This window comes from Mya arenaria, chromosome 17 (assembly GCF_026914265.1).
Source record: "Mya arenaria isolate MELC-2E11 chromosome 17, ASM2691426v1".
NCBI lineage: Eukaryota > Metazoa > Mollusca > Bivalvia > Myida > Myidae > Mya > Mya arenaria.
In genome coordinates this window covers 18,378,356-18,395,894 of record NC_069138.1, presented here as the reverse complement: position 1 = coordinate 18,395,894, position 17,539 = coordinate 18,378,356, and the positions used below count along the sequence as shown (strand labels likewise).

The window sequence follows — 17,539 nt, the reverse complement described above, 5'->3', positions numbered from 1 at the left end:
GTGCATTCTGATCTTGTTCCCTGACACTCAACTTCATGTATTAAGCTGAATTTTGAAAGTAAGCGTATGATTTAATATCTCGGTTATGCTTTCAAGCTCGGGGAATATATAAAAATGGCAAGCATAATCATTTCGTTATGTACACAGTAACATCTGTTTTTGAGCAACTGTTATACTTAAAACATTTCGATTATATATGCATAACTAACTATGCCTCATGCAATGACATATATTTATGTTTTACATGTATACATCTATTAATTCAACGTAGAAATACAACCGTATAAACATCACTGATCACGGATGTATCAAAGATGCCATCTAATTAAAAACAATAAAGGCAAATGGTGAAAATGTTGCTTTCAAAACTACAAGTACTCGTTATTGAAAATGAATTTTTAATCATTTCTGTGATCCTGTTACTTAGAACAATGTTTCATAACAATTGCTCAAACGTGTACATTGGACAAACGTGCTGTAATGCCCTACGATTGCTTTATACATTGTTCAGAGAGTGCTTCTCTGAAGAGTCTTACCTGACTTTGCTTTTGTCAGTTTGGACTCTCTTTGTTCTTCTCTTTCGTATATTATCTTCTGTTTTTCACATCCAATAAATTCGCTCATATCGTTTTTTGCCCTCTCAAATGTGTCTTTCAGCTCCACTGTCCCGCATTTTGTCGTTACTAATAATTCGTTTTTTCCATCTATTGTCGTTTTAATCAGTTCATCGCGACCCGCCACAGTTGAATCTTCTAGTGTTTGTATTCCTCTACCAGTCTTTATTTCAAGTCCCCGTTTCGCATCTAAAGTTGTTTCTTTCAGTTCATCAATACCATGTGTAATAGCTTTTTCAGCAGTGTCTGTCAATTTAAATATGCCTTCTTCGGTTGCCTCAATCAGAATGTTCTTAGCATTGATTACGCACGAATCCAGCTGTGCAAGTGATTTTTTAGAAGTTTCCATAATATCGTAAATGATGCTCTCACCTTGTTCCTCTATACTGGACATTAACAGATCGCTGAGTTTTTCAATGTCACCCTTTATCTCACTTGCACGTTCGCTGTATTTGCCTTCTTTAGAGGAAGCATATTTCGTTATTTCTTGAACACCTCTTATGGTAGTATCTTCAATAATATATTTCAGCAATTCCGAATATGGATCTATAGATTTGGTCTTTAACTGAAAGTTAAATAAAATAAATATCTAACGTTAATGTAACAAATATAGACCCTGATATGAGTATTGTTGCACCAATCTCTGCTTTTACCTCACATATCACATAACCCAAAAATATATTAGCTTTTGGATATTCGTACTAAATACGTGTTGATTTACCTAAAATGTGTACAGAGTAATGTATGCGTATATGTGTCTTTTGGTGTGTCATTTACAAATAACATACGAATTATGAATTACTCGGTGTAGAGCCCCAACAATACATTAATAAAACGTTCTCATGCTTGTAGTTGTAAAATGGGGACGTTAGTTTTCTTTTTCTACATTTTAACAAACGCAAAATAAACGTGAGAAGGTGTTTGATCATGAACATGCATAAATCCGATATGTGGAGGTTTTTGCAATTGCTACACATCACAAGAGTATCATCGTGTAACGAAAGTCAGTACCTTTTTCCGCCTTCTGTAGTACATGTACCATGGACGTAACAAGAGTTTCACATGGTGTAACACTCTGTAACACGCATAGGATTACAATTTGTGGATTTTATGTGCAATTGTTACACAAAGCAATCGCAAAGACTTATACAATCGGGGCGTATGTTATGTCTACTGTATCACATGTTACAAAGTGAAAAATTCCGATTCTGTGAATGTTTTGTTGTTATTCTTACACATAAGAAGCGTCGTAACAGAGAAGAACAAGGTAAATCTGACAAAAATTAAAAGAGCATTTTGAAAAAGTGTTTTTCCTATGTGGGATATCGGGTTTCGTGGTTACATTTGTTACAGCGGACATTTTCAAAGTTCCAATGAGAATATTTTTTTTAACAATGGATTATTCCTCTGTGAAATATTTGGTTACGCACTAACATTGGAAACGTCAGTTATATTGAGAGAAAAGACAGAATTGAACGTTCAGGCCGGCTTCCGATCAGAGTTATGTGGTAACATTAGTTACAATAAGTTACAAGTGTGTTTTTAGACCGGCATCTGATCAGTATTATATGGTTACTGGTTACATAAGTTACACTAACTTACAGGTGTGTTTTCAGGACGGCATCTGATCAGAGTTATGTGGTTACTGGTTACATAAGTTACAATAAGTTACAGTTGTGTGAAGTGAGTGAGTGAGTGAGTGAGTGTGTTAGTGAGTGAAGTGAGTGAAGTGAGTGAGTGAGTGAGTGAGTGAGTGAGTGAGTGAGTGAGTGAGTGAGTGAGTGAGTGAGTGAGTGAGTGAGTGAGTGAGTGAGTTAGTGAGTGAGTGAGTGAGTGAGTGAGTGAGTGAGTGAGTGAGTGAGTGAGTGAGTGAGTGAGTGAGTGAGTGAGTGAGTGAGTGAGTGAGTGAGTGAGTGAGTGAGTGAGTGAGTGAGTGAGTGAGTGAGTGAGTGAGTGAGTGAGTGAGTGAGTGAGTGAGTGAGTGAGTGAGTGAGTGAGTGAGTGAGTGAGTGAGTGAGTGAGTGAGTGAGTGAGTGAGTGAGTGAGTGAGTGAGTGAGTGAGTGAGTGAGTGAGTGAGTGAGTGAGTGAGTGAGTGAGTGAGTGAGTGAGTGAGTGAGTGAGTGAGTGAGTGAGTGAGTGAGTGAGTGAGTGAGTGAGTAACATGTAATTTTGTATACACACACAAGTACCATTGCAACCTTGTCAATGGAAACTATTTTTAATCGTACAACATTTGTTATTTAGACACCTTCTTACGGATACAGGATGACGACGAAGATGATGACGGCAATGGCCGCGTGGACAACGAGGATGATTATACAATATTTAGGATGATTTCCGTTGATTAATTTCGATTCTTCTTTTCTGGGTATTAAAAACTGCATTCGTTCGGATTAGTAAAAGCTTCGTAAGCAAAGAAACTTTCCTAAGAAGCAATAAAGAAATTTACGTATGAAAGCTAGTTCTCTGATATATTTCCAATAATACTTTCACTATAGTATAATAATTGTTCATGCCAAGTGACTAATAAACTGAAAGGATATTGCTTGCTGATGACAAATATGTATTATTTTCTCTCTAGATCAACGGCAATCGGACGTGACCTATTTTGCGATCTTTCAAGGCCATAAAAAGCTTGTATCGTTCTATTATTGTAATTAATTATTATCTATACATTAAAGCTTTTAATTTTATACGCAAATAATATGAGGTAACCAGGCATCCAAAATTTAAATAAATATTATTGATTTTCGGATATCCAGGTCGTCAAAAAATATAAATGTATTTCCTTACAAGTCGAAAAAGCTGTTGAAGTGCCAATCACAAAATGGTTATTTCAGTATAAGAGGCATTCGGCCTATATGCTGTAGATAAATACAAAACATACGTTTCTTAAAGTCAATTCTGAGAAAGCATAGATGTGACATGTGTGAGTTTGTCGAGCCCGTGTACGGTGAACGTGACAAAGCTGTCACATTGGATGTTCTGTGTACCGTCCTTATAATTTTGTTATATACTGTTAGTATAACATCGCTTCTCTCTTCTACTCAAGTGTTATTTTCATGTGATATGCATATTAGATAAAGGCTAATTGTTTCTTTCCAATGAGACTAGAAATTATTTTTAAAGGACATAAAATAGTATTTATTTAGAAATGAACGCCAAATATATTGTAAACCTCACGTTATTCCAGACATAGCGTGATGAAGTCTTGTTCAAACTGACATTTCATTTGGACAACGAAACGGGTCAAATTTTCAAACAGTTTTCAGGTATCCGAAAAAGAAATAAGTTTGTCATTTTATTGAACTATCGGCAAAAATATTAAATTTTGTAACAGTGTGACCGCATCATATGAAAGGTATATATTGCCTTCTGATTACTATTATCAAAACTAATCATGTGTGACTTACCATTGTGTTTGCTCGATTGTCTTTTTATTGGACACATCTTTTTATATGCCATCGAAATGGAAGCTTCAAGTTCCAAAAGACAGTGACTTAAAATATATCGTACTCCTTTTTTGCTGATACTTTAAAGTTAGCATATTTTATTCTTATTTTGTTTTTAGATTAAAGCTTTGGACATGAACGTGTACATTATAAATATATTTGACAGTTTAATTATAATTGGTTTGAAAGACTCACATACTTTGTATTGTCTCTCGAAATATATGCTACACATCATCTATTAGTGAGTAACTGTGGTATTGAATGCGTTCATTTTAATAATATGTTTGTAATATAAACCTCATCATTATGTTTAATGTACTTTTCAACATAAAATATAGAGACATTTTATTCCCAATATTAATTCTCTCAATTGCCATATTAGCGGTTCGAAAAAAACATGGGCAAATTGCACCCGTTGGTTTATGTGCCCCACGCTGAATGTACGCCCTTTTGTCAAATATTGGGCATAAAAATGCACATATGTTGGTAAACACTGCAAATCGTAAACGCGACAAAACGGTACTAAATCAGAAGTTTTTCCACACAGATCGCATATTTTGCTGAATATGATCAGTTTGTAAAATCTAAAGGTGTAAAAGAAAAGGTTAAACAGGGTCTGCTTAACAGTAAAATATAAATAACGCCATAAGTGAGGGGTTGGAAATATGGAAGAGGATATACATAATGAACCTCGTACCCAATTCCCCAACCCTTGGAAAATATTATTAGATTAAGATTTCAATAAGTGTTTTCTACCTTAATTCGGAGCAGACAAGAACTTGTTTGAATTTACATCTTGGTAATATATATTAATACCAGTGTGGCTGATAGGTATGCACTTACATTTCCTTAATCGGATATTTTTTTGTAATTAAATTTGGTACAGAATAAAGAAACTAATGTTCGGATGAGAAAGAAGCAAGAAAATGCAAAGCCAGACAGACGATGTAGCCGATGAAACCAATAAAATGAAGTGTATTAAGGTCTTTAACATCGGAAAAGAAAGTTTTCACAATTTTAATAACATGCATGTTACTCATTGTTACTTATGTAACCAAATATCTCTGGATTAGATGCTAGTCTGAAAAGTCGATTTTGCGTTAACACTTTTATTATTTTCCAAATGTCACGATGTAACCATGCTACCAATGTAACCGCGTAACCCAATGTTCCACTTAGGAAATAACACTTCTTTTCAATACTTGTTACACACTACAACTCTTGTAATACGTATAACAATTGCATTAACCGCCTCAAATAGGATTGTTTTTCTTTCTTCAGATTGTAACACCCTATCACAATAGAGGATGTAAATGGGTGTAACATGTCAAACCCGTGGCAACAATCCGCGTTCTAGACTTGTAACAGATAACTACACCCTGATAAGGTTGATACTCCATGAGTTACAGCACATATCTTTTAATTTAAAATCTTATTACAACCAGTTGCGTGTGTTACGTGTATCAATTACAGTCACAGCCACAAATATGTTATTTCCCCAGATTGTTACAATATGGGGCATAACAGGGATGAAGCATGTCGAAGATGGCTAAAAATCAGCGTTCTTGGCTTAATGCATGGTGTAACACAATAAGTGGATGTTATATACGTTACAAGAGCGAAACACATGTTCCGATTTTCATCAAAATGAAATGCAAGAAAAAGATTTTCAAGGATAAGTGTCACAAGTAGTGGCTTTGTTACACCAACTTAAGCACCCCGGGATTTGAGTTGCACCAATATCGTGTTTTAAATGTGACATGATTATCATAAACAATGCAATTATTAGACATGTAGACAATATATATTCTGTTGTATGTCTTATGTCTCTCTTACTATCTGTCCGTGAGTCAGGTATCTCTCTTTAACTTAAAAGAAGCCAAAGCCAAAGCTTAATTTAAAAATTGTTTTCAAATACTTTTAAAATCATCTTTGTCACGTTTTCTAAGCAAGAAACTGATCTTTTGAAAGTTGATATGTTAATAAAATTGGATGAAAAAGCTCTGTCTGTTCTGAACCAACTGCGTCTTTTTGGATTCAAACATACGGTGTATATTTGCTTTGTATATTTCTAAAATGAATGTATAAATGAATACATTTATATTAAAATAAGTCAGCATATATTTTTAAGGTATCCGTATATCAACCGAGAGTCAAATTCTTAACGAAGTATTTTTATAGCTATTTCACCCGTCTGATCATTTTTTCCCGTCGTCGCCTTTTAATAAATTTACTTCCTTTCCGTCACCATGTTATATTATTGGCCTGTTTTCCTTACTTCTCCTGTCGCTATTGTGTTCATTTGTTCATCTTAATAAATATCGCGTTCGCTTTTTCAATCCGGCTATAATATTTAACTTACTCACAGTCCGTCCATTTAACTAATAACTTATAACTAACTTTCTGTCGATATAATTTCTACCTCATTATCTTATTTTTGTATGTCACATATTATCGTTTATCTGTGTTATTTGATCCATCCGCATATAGTTTGTATCTCTGTAACTCGTCCATCCGTCTGTCTTTCTTGTTTCTCTCTGTCGCTTATTTCTCCATCTGTCTATTATAATATCTCTCTCTGTCACTATTTTTTCTGATTTCTTAACATTCCTATGAAACTATCTTGCCTGCATGTTTATCATAGTTTCTTATATCACTATGTTGATATTTTGTCCTCTAAACCACTTATCATGTACAAATATTTCTGGTCATTTTACTCGCGTTATATCTATCGTTGATCTATTTTATCCGCATATCAACCTTTTATTTCTTCGTCAAATTTATAAATTTATATGCCACCTTAATGTGATTAACTTTACCTCATCTAGCTGTTTGATTACTTCCAGTATCTCTGGATCTCCCTGGAAACATGGGTCGTTCAGCAACGCAAGCATGCTCTCTATACACTCAGTGGTGGCCTGGTCTGTCAGAGCACTTGAGCATAAGTCTGGCATATGCCGGATCTTGTTCACGAACTTCCGAGCCTAAAAGTTAAATTTACTTTGAAAAAATATATATTCCATCCTTATGGTTACAGTCCATCGAGCATAAATTCATTTGAACAAACAAATTAAAATTTGGCAATTGATTTTTAATTTTATACCAATGTGAATAGCCAGTGCCAAAGCCGTTAATGTTTTATTGTCTTAAGAAAGAATATCATTACCTCGTCAGATAATGTTTCCACAGTGGGTGTGAATTTCCCGCAGTTATAAATAAAGGCTGCAAGTCCGTTGAAGTCAATTTCATCAAATGAAGATTTATCCTCATACCCAGCTGTCTGCATGAATAACTTGGCGATAGGAAACGAGTCTCTCCATTTGTCAGTAGAAGCGTTTCCCCATGATGGTTTCTTTCTTTTGTGTATGGCTTTGATTTCGTTTCGAAGTTTTTCATGATATCGACAAAGTATTTGTTGCCGGTCAAATATACGACCATGGTCTAATGAACAAGTCTGTTCATTCGATGCCTTCTGTAGAATATCAGTGTGCAAATGGCTAGACTTTGTCTTGACAGAAGGGAGGATGGCTTTCCTCGTAATGAAAACAGCCCTCCACTGTTTTAGCCAGTTTTGGGGCTCTGGGCTGGCGAATGTTCTATATGCCGCCATATTTTAATAGCCTGATAACGATAAGAAAATTGAAAATATTATGAACAGTTATTGTTTAAATGCACACAAATAAACGTTGAGCATACACAGATACACACAATAATACAACTGCATCTACGAGATCTTTTTCGTTTACAGCATTCGTACATATACTTTAAAATGAACACACCATAGTTCTGATGCAATTAACTTAATTGAAGACTAAGATTACGGAAAAACGTGCAATCATGACCAATTTGCACTTATATTATTAATTGAGTATTCTTTGGCGTCAACCTTTTTACAGAATTGTGAGATATGCTGATTAAGCTTGGTCCATGTCATGGACGTTTTAAATAGGAATAATGTGAGAAAATAAACAAATGAATCATTAGAAATGCCTTGTGGGTTTACAGTCTGAGAGTTATATATCGAAACCATGGTTTAAGGAATTGATGCAGTTTAGTATGAAACATACTGGTAGATAAAGGATCAGAACAACATTAGACGGAATGTGAAAGTAACACTTGGGTTACAAAGCTTCTCGCCAAAATTCCGGGACTTATTTTCGGATTAAACTTGTCTCCCTGAAAAACTGAGCACACCATACTCTCTTTCAAACGGTCTTTGAGAGGTTATTTTAATGTTTGGATAAACAGCGGATAAAACATAAAACATCTCATTGGCTACGATTTCAACATCCAGTAAGCTTTTGATACGCTGACGCGTTACGATAAAGACGAAGGTAGTTGCTAAGATTAAAGTAAGTTGCTAACGGATTTATTGGCTGCTTAACAAAGTAAGTGGTTGCTATGGAAGTCATAGCATAGATTGCTAAGGTGGTAAGCTGCTAAGGAAGTAGGTGATTTCACGAAAAGTTGTCGGTTGTTAAGGTATTCGTTGATTGGTTAGGAAGTCATTGGTTGATACGGTAGTCGTGTGTGTAGCTTAATGTGAAGGCAGTTCTTAAGGTAATGATAATACTACTACATTTGGTTGCTTAAGATCAAAGTTGTTGCTAAGAAAGTCATTGAGTGCATAGGAAGTCAAGCTGATTTTGAAGACATTGGTTGCTTAGGCAGTCAGTGGTAGTCAAGGAAGCCAATGGTTGTTATAATAAATATGTAGTTGCTATTAAATTCCTTGGTCGCTAAGAATAGGGTGCTAAAGAATTATTATTCTGATAAAGAAGTCATTGGCTGCTCATGTAGTCATTAGTTGCTAAGGACATTGGTCGTTATTGATAAAGGAACATGATAAGGTAATCTAAGGTTGCTACGGAGGTCATTGGTTGATTTAGACCCAAGGGACATTATCTGAACAATTTAAAAAAAAAAACTAATACATGAGGATGCATATCAAATATCAAGTGTCTGTGCTTTGCGGTTTAAGATAAGAAGATTTGTAAACATATTCACTTGATAATTAAATTGAAAACATTTGACCGCTGGGGCGGGGACATGTTCTACTCCGGGACATTCTTTGAGCTTTATTGGTTCAGGACCATCAATAGCTGAGGTTGCAAACAAACTATCAAGGGTCTGAGCCTTGTTTCAGACAAGAATATCAAGGCTATGGACCTTATGGGTTAAGACACGAAAATCCGATGGCAAAAAGAGGACATACAAGGAGTCCGGACGCCAGGCGATTTGAGCACTTTGTGCTCCAGAATTTCAAAGTTTTGTTTAATATTTTTTATACATATTAACATAATCTGCATCCTCTCTTAGGGCCAGTAATACAATTATGAAGATGTGTTATGTCTATTGCTGTTCTTGTTTCATTCATAGGAAGCTATTTGTTTTAAAGATTGCCTTTATCTAGACCAAAATTGGAAGTGTCACTAAATAGAGATTTTGATCAGATATGATGACAAGTTATAACATTTCAGGACATCAAAACAATGGCAAATTCATATGTTTTCCCCTTCTTGTTCAACGAACAAGTACCAGCTATTAAGAGTTCCGTTGAATGTTTCCACATTTAAAAATAATAATGCCTTATCTCATAATTTCAATTATAATACATGATAGAGTTTGTATTTTTTTTTACCGAAAATGAATATAAGACAGTGCTATATTATTTCAACGCAAAATAACAGGAGTCGTAGGACAAAAAGATGGTTGCAATGGATTTGCTTTAAATCATAAAATTGCCTAATTCTGCTAGCATCAATTGACATTTGAACTTTAGGTTATGACTAATAGTAACAATTTATTTATGAACCATCAATGTTCAGAGATAATTTTTAGGATAAGGTTGTCAGGATTCAGAACATCACCACATCACACAGATCAATGCTGTGCATTATATGCCTAAATAAAGGTGTCGACACCATAGGCACTCTACTTACTGCCCGTACCGGGACATTTATTGATGAAACAAGTCACTGATCGCCATGAAAGTCAGTTAGTCTTTATGTGCTATTGAACGCTATGCAGCATCGCATGCAAAACTAATTATGCCGATTGGGTCCACAGTGACCCTGACCTGGGTGTCACTTGTTTATTATTGACTTATGAAAATAATCCCTGTGTTAGCTGCAATACTTTAATTTGAAACAGGTGAATAGTTTGCAAATTAAATTATTTCCTTAGAAGACATTAACCATAACATATTTATTTTCCTTCTTTTATACTACACCAATTTAGACCATGGGTACAATTATGCAAATTCGTTGTTTTTTCCTCGGATGACATTGACACTTCTTTTTTCTTATAGGTGAAGCTCATGTTAAGGGGTTTGGATTATGCGTACAATTTGGCAAACTAACATCAATAGTTTCCGTAGATAACCAAAATAGCAATGATATTTTACCTACTTCCTTATAGGCCGTTAATATGACTATATCTACCCTTCGGAGGAACTCGTGCACATGAACGCAAAAACTACAAGGAAATTTTCCCCTTAATAGCAAATTGCTCCATGTTTGTTGGGAGGGTCAGTTTTAACCACGTATCTGTTTATTGTCATATAAACACAAGGTTTTATTTACTGACGGAAGAAGATTGCAGTTGGCAGGAATTTACAACAGTATGATAAATAAAACAAAGGAAATGAGGAAAATTCTTAAATATATTAATGTCTTTATGCCTTCGATATATTTATGAAAAACTACAGAAACAAGCTCGGTAGTCGAAAGTTTAAACATTAACTGTGTTTAATTGAACAGGGTAAACGCCAAAAACCTTTTCTGAAATTTCTCGACGGACTGTTTTTACAAAGGACTAGGACTAAAATGTCTGGAATACCATGTTATGTAGGATTTTGTTCAAGTTTGTTATTTTTGTCATCCTTACATTTAATTAAAGCCATGAAAGTCCTTTTCCATCTGATTCCTTGAGAGTTATAAACTTAAAACACATCATTGATGATTTTTCTTACTATGAAACACATATAAAGACATGCAGTTTAAACTGTTTCTTGCAATTATTGACGAAATTGAGAAGTGTAACGTAGCTCCGCGCATGTTCGCCTACCAAACAACTGTTGAAATGAAAGTCAATACGGACATTGTGTCCTGTGGCTCTGGACTCAGGATATTCAATGTCAAGTTACTGAATGGTGATATAGCATCGTTATAGCAGAATTGAGTTTCAAAATCGCTCTAAATTGTGGGATATGACAAAAGTAAGATTCACAGCATTGATAATGAAATGCTCTACAAGTATCAAGCGGTCTTATATAAAACATAAATATCTAGAAGAGCAGTTGATATAGCTTACCGCAGAAAAATCATCAGAAGAAAATCGTAAAAAATATCATTGAAACAATGAAAGAAACAACATATTAATATAATCAAAACACGATGCTTACAAAGTTAGATCCAACGCAAATGCATTTGATCATAACGCAATTAAACCTAATTATTTGTTATCTAAGGTTCACGTCAAAGGTAGATGTACGAGTGTAGCAAAACCGAATTATTCAAGATACTGATTAATAAGACTGACGTGATAAATGATGAACGGATAATTATAATTTTTACCAAAAGGCGTTTGACCAGGTTTGAACGGGTTAAATGGCTATGGATCTAAACATGTCATCTCACAAAGTTCTGAAAGCTTAACAACTTTATTTCAAATGTTTACACCAAATTGTTTGTTCGCACAAAAAACCTAAACATAAGCACCATATGTGGTATGTGTGCCAAGGAACAAGGGTAGTTCAGACACTTATACATGTATTCGAAATGTGATCTCTCACACACCTGTGTCGGTGTATTGAATATAATATATGTAACTTTTTTTAAGACATATATGCCTAAGCAGAAGACAACGTCATTTAAACAATTTTCATTGAAACAAAATGACATATCTATAAAAGTAGGAACTTAATATTGATATTTTTCATTATTTAAAGATAAAAAGCGTTAGACAAGATCAGATGGTGAGGAAACTAAAGGAAACATGAAAAAGGATACAATGTCGAACAATTGATATGGAGCAGTGTTATGATATTCTGTTAGTAAATGGCAAACATCGACTTCCTTCAACATAATGTTCCCTTTCAATTTCTTCCTTACGCATTATGGATAGGGAAGCGGAAAGTATCATTTTGAGAACAGATCAAAAGAATGAATGCGCTTGTTTTGTTAATGGTTAAACAAAACACTACCTCCATCCTACATTGAGAATGTTGATACACGCTAAAGATATCGTATTAATTAAACCCTCTTTTAGCAACAAGGGTATAGTCATTCTCAATTTGAATGGTTTATTCAAGAATAAAAATGTAGACAAATGTATTCCTCAAATCTTTAAGAATAAAGAAGTGACAATACTATGTTATAAATATAAATAGCCTATTCGAAATTTCATATTTAATTATAATAAAGTAATAGCAAAAGATAACATTTCTGAACATAAACCTTCTTGGTTTTGCATTGACTATTCGCGTCTGCTACGACGCTGTTGGACATATTACAACAGGAGATGATAAGTTTATTAAAAACAATCTCCTAAGAAAAGTGCTAAATTAAGGTCCTAAATACCGGATAGCATCTGAAATTAATTTCCATACGCGTAAATTTGAATTGACAGAAACTTTATCTAAATATTGTAAAAAGTGGTGTAAAAGAAAAATGTTGAACTCATTGCCTTAATGCCGTAGATGAATTTAATATCTTCCCTAAAAGAAAATAGAGTTTCTTAACAATAACCTATTGCTATTGGCCCTCACCCCAAGTCTATTTTGATAACATAAACATCTGCATTTTTTTCAGCTGAAAAAGCAGCAAAAATGTAATGATAGTTATAAAAGAGTTTCAATCTTATAGAACTTACGTTCCTAGCCAACTAAATAAAGTGTTATTAAAGTCATATTGATTATAATGTGAAATTTCCAGTTTTGTTGAATGAAGACCATAAAAACATTCCAACACTATACTCGTTACTTAAAATGCAGGTTTCGATTTTACTTACACCCTGCTTAACTACGATTAAGAAGCTTTTGAAAAAAAAGTGTAGTAACAAAGTTACTAAGAACTCTGGAATTAATCTCTTTTGGTCCATCAACAATTCTTTAAAAGTAGAAGAACTTAATGATATTGGATGTAGACGATATAAGGCCTCAGTGCACATATGTTATTAAAGTATTAACTTTTGTACTGAATAATTCTTTTCTAAAGTTCGGTAAATGTTTATATAAGCAAACAATAGGCACTCCAATGGGTGCTAATTATGCACCTTTTCTTGCAGACCTCTTTTTTACTGCTATTAAAGTGAAAATATGTTGAAAATATCTAAGTCGGGAGATCTTGCCCTAGCCGATAAATTCAATAACACTTTTAGATGTATTGACGATATTCTAGGTTTGGGTAATCCGGTATTTACAGATAATATTAACTCGATATACCATTTACAATTGCAACTTTTTAAATCTAATGCTTCCTTTCTAAAAGCATTATATTTAGATCTGCAACTCGAAGTAAGGGAAGATAAATTTAATATAAAGTTTAATGATAAACGTGATGATTTTATTTTCAAAAAAAAATATTACCATTCTTTGGATGGAGATGTTTTTAGTTCACCATCATGTTGTGTTTTTATTGCATCGTTAATAAGAAACGCTAGAACACAGATGTCGACAATTTCACCTCTCGTGATAAACTTATGACAGAAAAACTTCTGAAACAGGGTTTCAGGTATCATAATTTAAGGAAAACTTTCACAAAATTTGTTAATAGTCATTATAATTTTATATTACTGTACAATAATATTCTTCAATCGCTGATTGCTAAAAGTATTGCTAATCCCGATTGTTAAAGAACATTCGTAGAATTAAAATGTTTTCAGCAGCTAGTTAAGCAGATAGATTAAATGAGTTGCTTGGATCTTATTTTAACCGCGGATATAACGGCTAATATATACAGTATAAAAGTTCAATGTTGAATAAGGCGTGCTTACAAAACTAAGCTAGCGCTTTCAGAATGAAACTCCATAATCACACAGTTATAAACATTTTATTTGCAAAGGCAGACTGTGTGTGATGTTCACAGTTTCATACAATAACTGCATCATATATTTGAAAAGAGTGTGCATTAGGTTCTCTGAATAGTATTCCTTCGTCTGCCGATAGAGTCGGGATCCCTAATCATAGAAGTATTTGGGGTTTACCTATTAGTGTATTAGTATTAGTTTTATTATTAAGTTTCCTCAAATTAATGCATACTTTGATTTTTATTTTTTTTACTTCAAGCGGGGTTGTTGTGTTAAGAGTGACGTTATGCACACAAACAGGTTTAAATCCCCAGTAAATTTACATTTTACTGACCGTTCCAAGGCAGTACCAGACAATCCTTGATAAACACACACAGTTTTTATATTGTAAACATGTACAGTGTTGTTTGTTGAGTGTTGTGCTGTTGCGCCATGTTTCTGGTTTTTGATTGTTTGTTTTTGTGTTTTATGTCTTTGGCGTTTACCCTGTGCCATTAAACGGGGTTTATGTTTAAACTTTCGGCTACTGGGCAACATGAAATTGTGCACATATACATAAGCTGCTTTACATCTGCAAATCAAACATAGATCAATAAAACAAGAGGCCCAAGATATCCTATGCCCTAATGGCATGGCTCTTGTGGTCATTTTCAATCCAGATCATGTACGTATGAGTAATAGGCAATAAATATATCGTTCACTTTTTGTGTTTGGGTTAGCTGAAAACGCTGCACGTTCAGCATCTGAGGACAGAAAGTGTTGTTAGCAGATTAGTTGCATAAACTGTTTTAATATGTGCCACATATGTGTAAACTAAGAGTAAAAACACATTGCTTTCAAAACTGTACTCATGGTCAAACTTTCATTCCTATAGCTTTAAAAATAAAACAGTTGGTCAAAAGGTCGAAGTCATGGACATTCGAGGACAATATTGATGCTCGTTTGCAAAACTGTACACATGGTCAAAATTTCATTGCTGTAGCTTTAAAAATTGAAAAGTAAGTCTTTTGCCTAAGGGGCATAATTTTTAATGTTTTGCTAGACGGTCGTCATATGATGCTCCACAACAAATATCAAAGGTATGGGCCTTGTGGTTTGAAACAATAAGATTTTGAAAATATCTCTTAAATTAGTCTCTAGGAAACTTGTGACCCCTGGGGCAGTGTCAGTTTTGACCCAAGGGGCATAATCTGAAAAACCATGGTAGTGGACCACTAAATTAAGCCTTGTTCAAAATAGCAAGGATATGCATAGCTGTTTTAGACAAAAAGGTTTTTAACAGTTCCATAATTTAAGTATACCAAACCTATGAACCCTGGGGCATGTCCAGTAATGACCCAAGGGGCATAATTTGAACAAACATTCACATGCAATTGTGACTTCATGTAAACTAAGCTAAAAATAGACTTCGCTCATGTAAATATAGTCTTAGCTGAAAATAACATTTTTTTATACTTTCAAGACCAATAATCTAGGCATGCATGATCGGATCTGGCTTGTTTTCTATAGGAACCGAGCATTAATGAATATCTAAATACTGTACAAGGTTCATCGAGATACAATCAAAACTTAAGACTGTTTCGTGTTCACAAGCACTTGTTTACAGACGCACGGATTTTTTATACTTTCAAGGCCAATAATCTAGGCAAGCATGGGCGGATCTGGCTGGTTTTCAAATGGAACCGAACTATAATGGATATCTAAATACTGTGCAAGTTTCATCGAGATACAATCATAACTGAAGACTATACCGTGTTCACAAGCAATTGTTTACACAATAGCATTTTTTTATACTATCATGACCCATAATCTAGGCCTGCATGGACGGATCTGGCTGGTTTTCGAAAGGAACCGAGTTCTAATGGATATCAAAATACTTTGCAAGATGCAATCAAAACTGAAGACTGTACCGTGTTCACAAGCAATTGTTTACAGAAGCACGGACGCACATACTACGTACACATTACCATCACATAAGCTCTTCTGGCCTTTGACCAGTAGACCTGAAGACCTCAAAAGAAAAAAATCGATGTTGAATGTATTAAAGAATTACACGCATTGTGAACAGGTATAATCAAGAGGGCCATAATGACCCTAAAGCGCTCACCTAAGGAAATGGCCATAACTCTGTGATAAACCATTAAAAATGTTGCAATTTCAACATATCTTTACTGATGACGAGGCCTTGTTATATATTTATAAAGGGTCATGCCATGAAGCTACCTGTAAAGTTACATTGTATTTGGCCCGGTAGTTTCAGAGATGTTTTCAAAGCAAAACAGTAAGTTGGCCAATTTGTTCTTTGTGTTGTTGATCAATCTCAATGCCTTGTTGTATTTTTGTAGAGGGTCATGCAATGAAGCTTCCTTTAAAGTTTCAGTGAATTTAACCTGGTAATTTCAGAGGGGATGTTTTTAAAGCAAAACAGGAAGTCGACCAGATTATTGTTGTTTTTGATCAATCGCGACCCCTGTACTTTTGCAGAAGGTTGCCCAAGGAAGTTTCCTATCAAGTTTCATCGATTTTGGACTGGTAGTTTTAGAGGAGATTTGTTTGTTGCTGTTGATCAATCATGACCCCTTGTTGGATTTTTGTTGAGGGTCACCCAAGAAAGCTTCCTGTAAAGTTACATTGAATTTGGCCCAGTAGTTTCATAGAAGATGGGTTTTTTAAAGCAAAACAGGAAGTCAACCATTTCGTTGTTTTTGTTGTTGTTGATTAATTGTGACCCCTTATTGTATTTTTATAGAGGAGAGGGTCACCCACCCAAGGAAGCTTCCTGTAAAGTTTCACTGAATTTGGACCAGTAGTTTCAGAGCAGATGCCTTTTAAAGCAAAACAGGAAGTCGGCCATTTTGTTGTTGTTGTTGATCAATCGCGACCCCTGTATTTTTGTAGAAGGTTGCCCAAGAAAGCTTCCAGTTAAGTTTCATTGAATTTGGCCAGGTAGATTCAGAGGAGATGTTTTTAAGCAATTGTTGACGGACGGACGGACGGACGGACTGCCGGACGATAGACAAAGGCAGATCAAAATAACTCACATTGAGCAGTTCGTGACAGCACCTAATGCAAAAACCTTTCAAGGATACGATGCAGTCATTGTTTGAAAATATGAACATCACACACAGTCTACTAAAACTGGGAACAAATAAAGAAAACATTATTAAAATTAAAAATAAAAGCGACATGTTTTAGCTAATCTGTCCTTCCAAATGATTTGAACATGTAAACTATCTGAAGAAAATGAAGCCACATGCCAAAACACTCCGAGTCAGCCAAAAATGTTTTAGCCAAAAAAGGTTTAAAGATAACAAGAATTAGCAAAATCTTAACATCAAAGGGCTGAAAGCTTAGTTATGGAAGGATGTTATATTCAACCCTATATTCTGTTTCAGGAATTCTTCTTCAAAAACTCGAAGGCAATTGCTCTACAAAATATTGCC

General features: G+C 34.6%; 1 protein-coding gene across 3 annotated transcripts in view; it reads right to left on the bottom strand.

Moving 5' to 3' along the window:
* The window catches only part of LOC128222914 (uncharacterized), a 76,440-nt gene that overhangs the window by 49,683 nt on the left and 9,218 nt on the right, over positions 1–17,539 (bottom strand). For 2 of the 3 annotated variants that reach the window (XM_052932091.1, XM_052932092.1), the window contains exons 2-4: positions 7,234–7,688; positions 6,887–7,051; positions 537–1,179 (exon numbers count right to left, since the gene is read on the bottom strand). In XM_052932091.1, coding sequence (XP_052788051.1) covers positions 537–1,179; positions 6,887–7,051; positions 7,234–7,677 — 1,252 coding nt within the window. In that variant the 5' untranslated portion in view covers positions 7,678–7,688. Of the gene's footprint in view, positions 1–536; positions 1,180–1,625; positions 1,690–6,886; positions 7,052–7,233; positions 7,689–17,539 lie in introns of those variants that run through there. The other variant, XM_052932093.1, reaches the window with a different exon arrangement.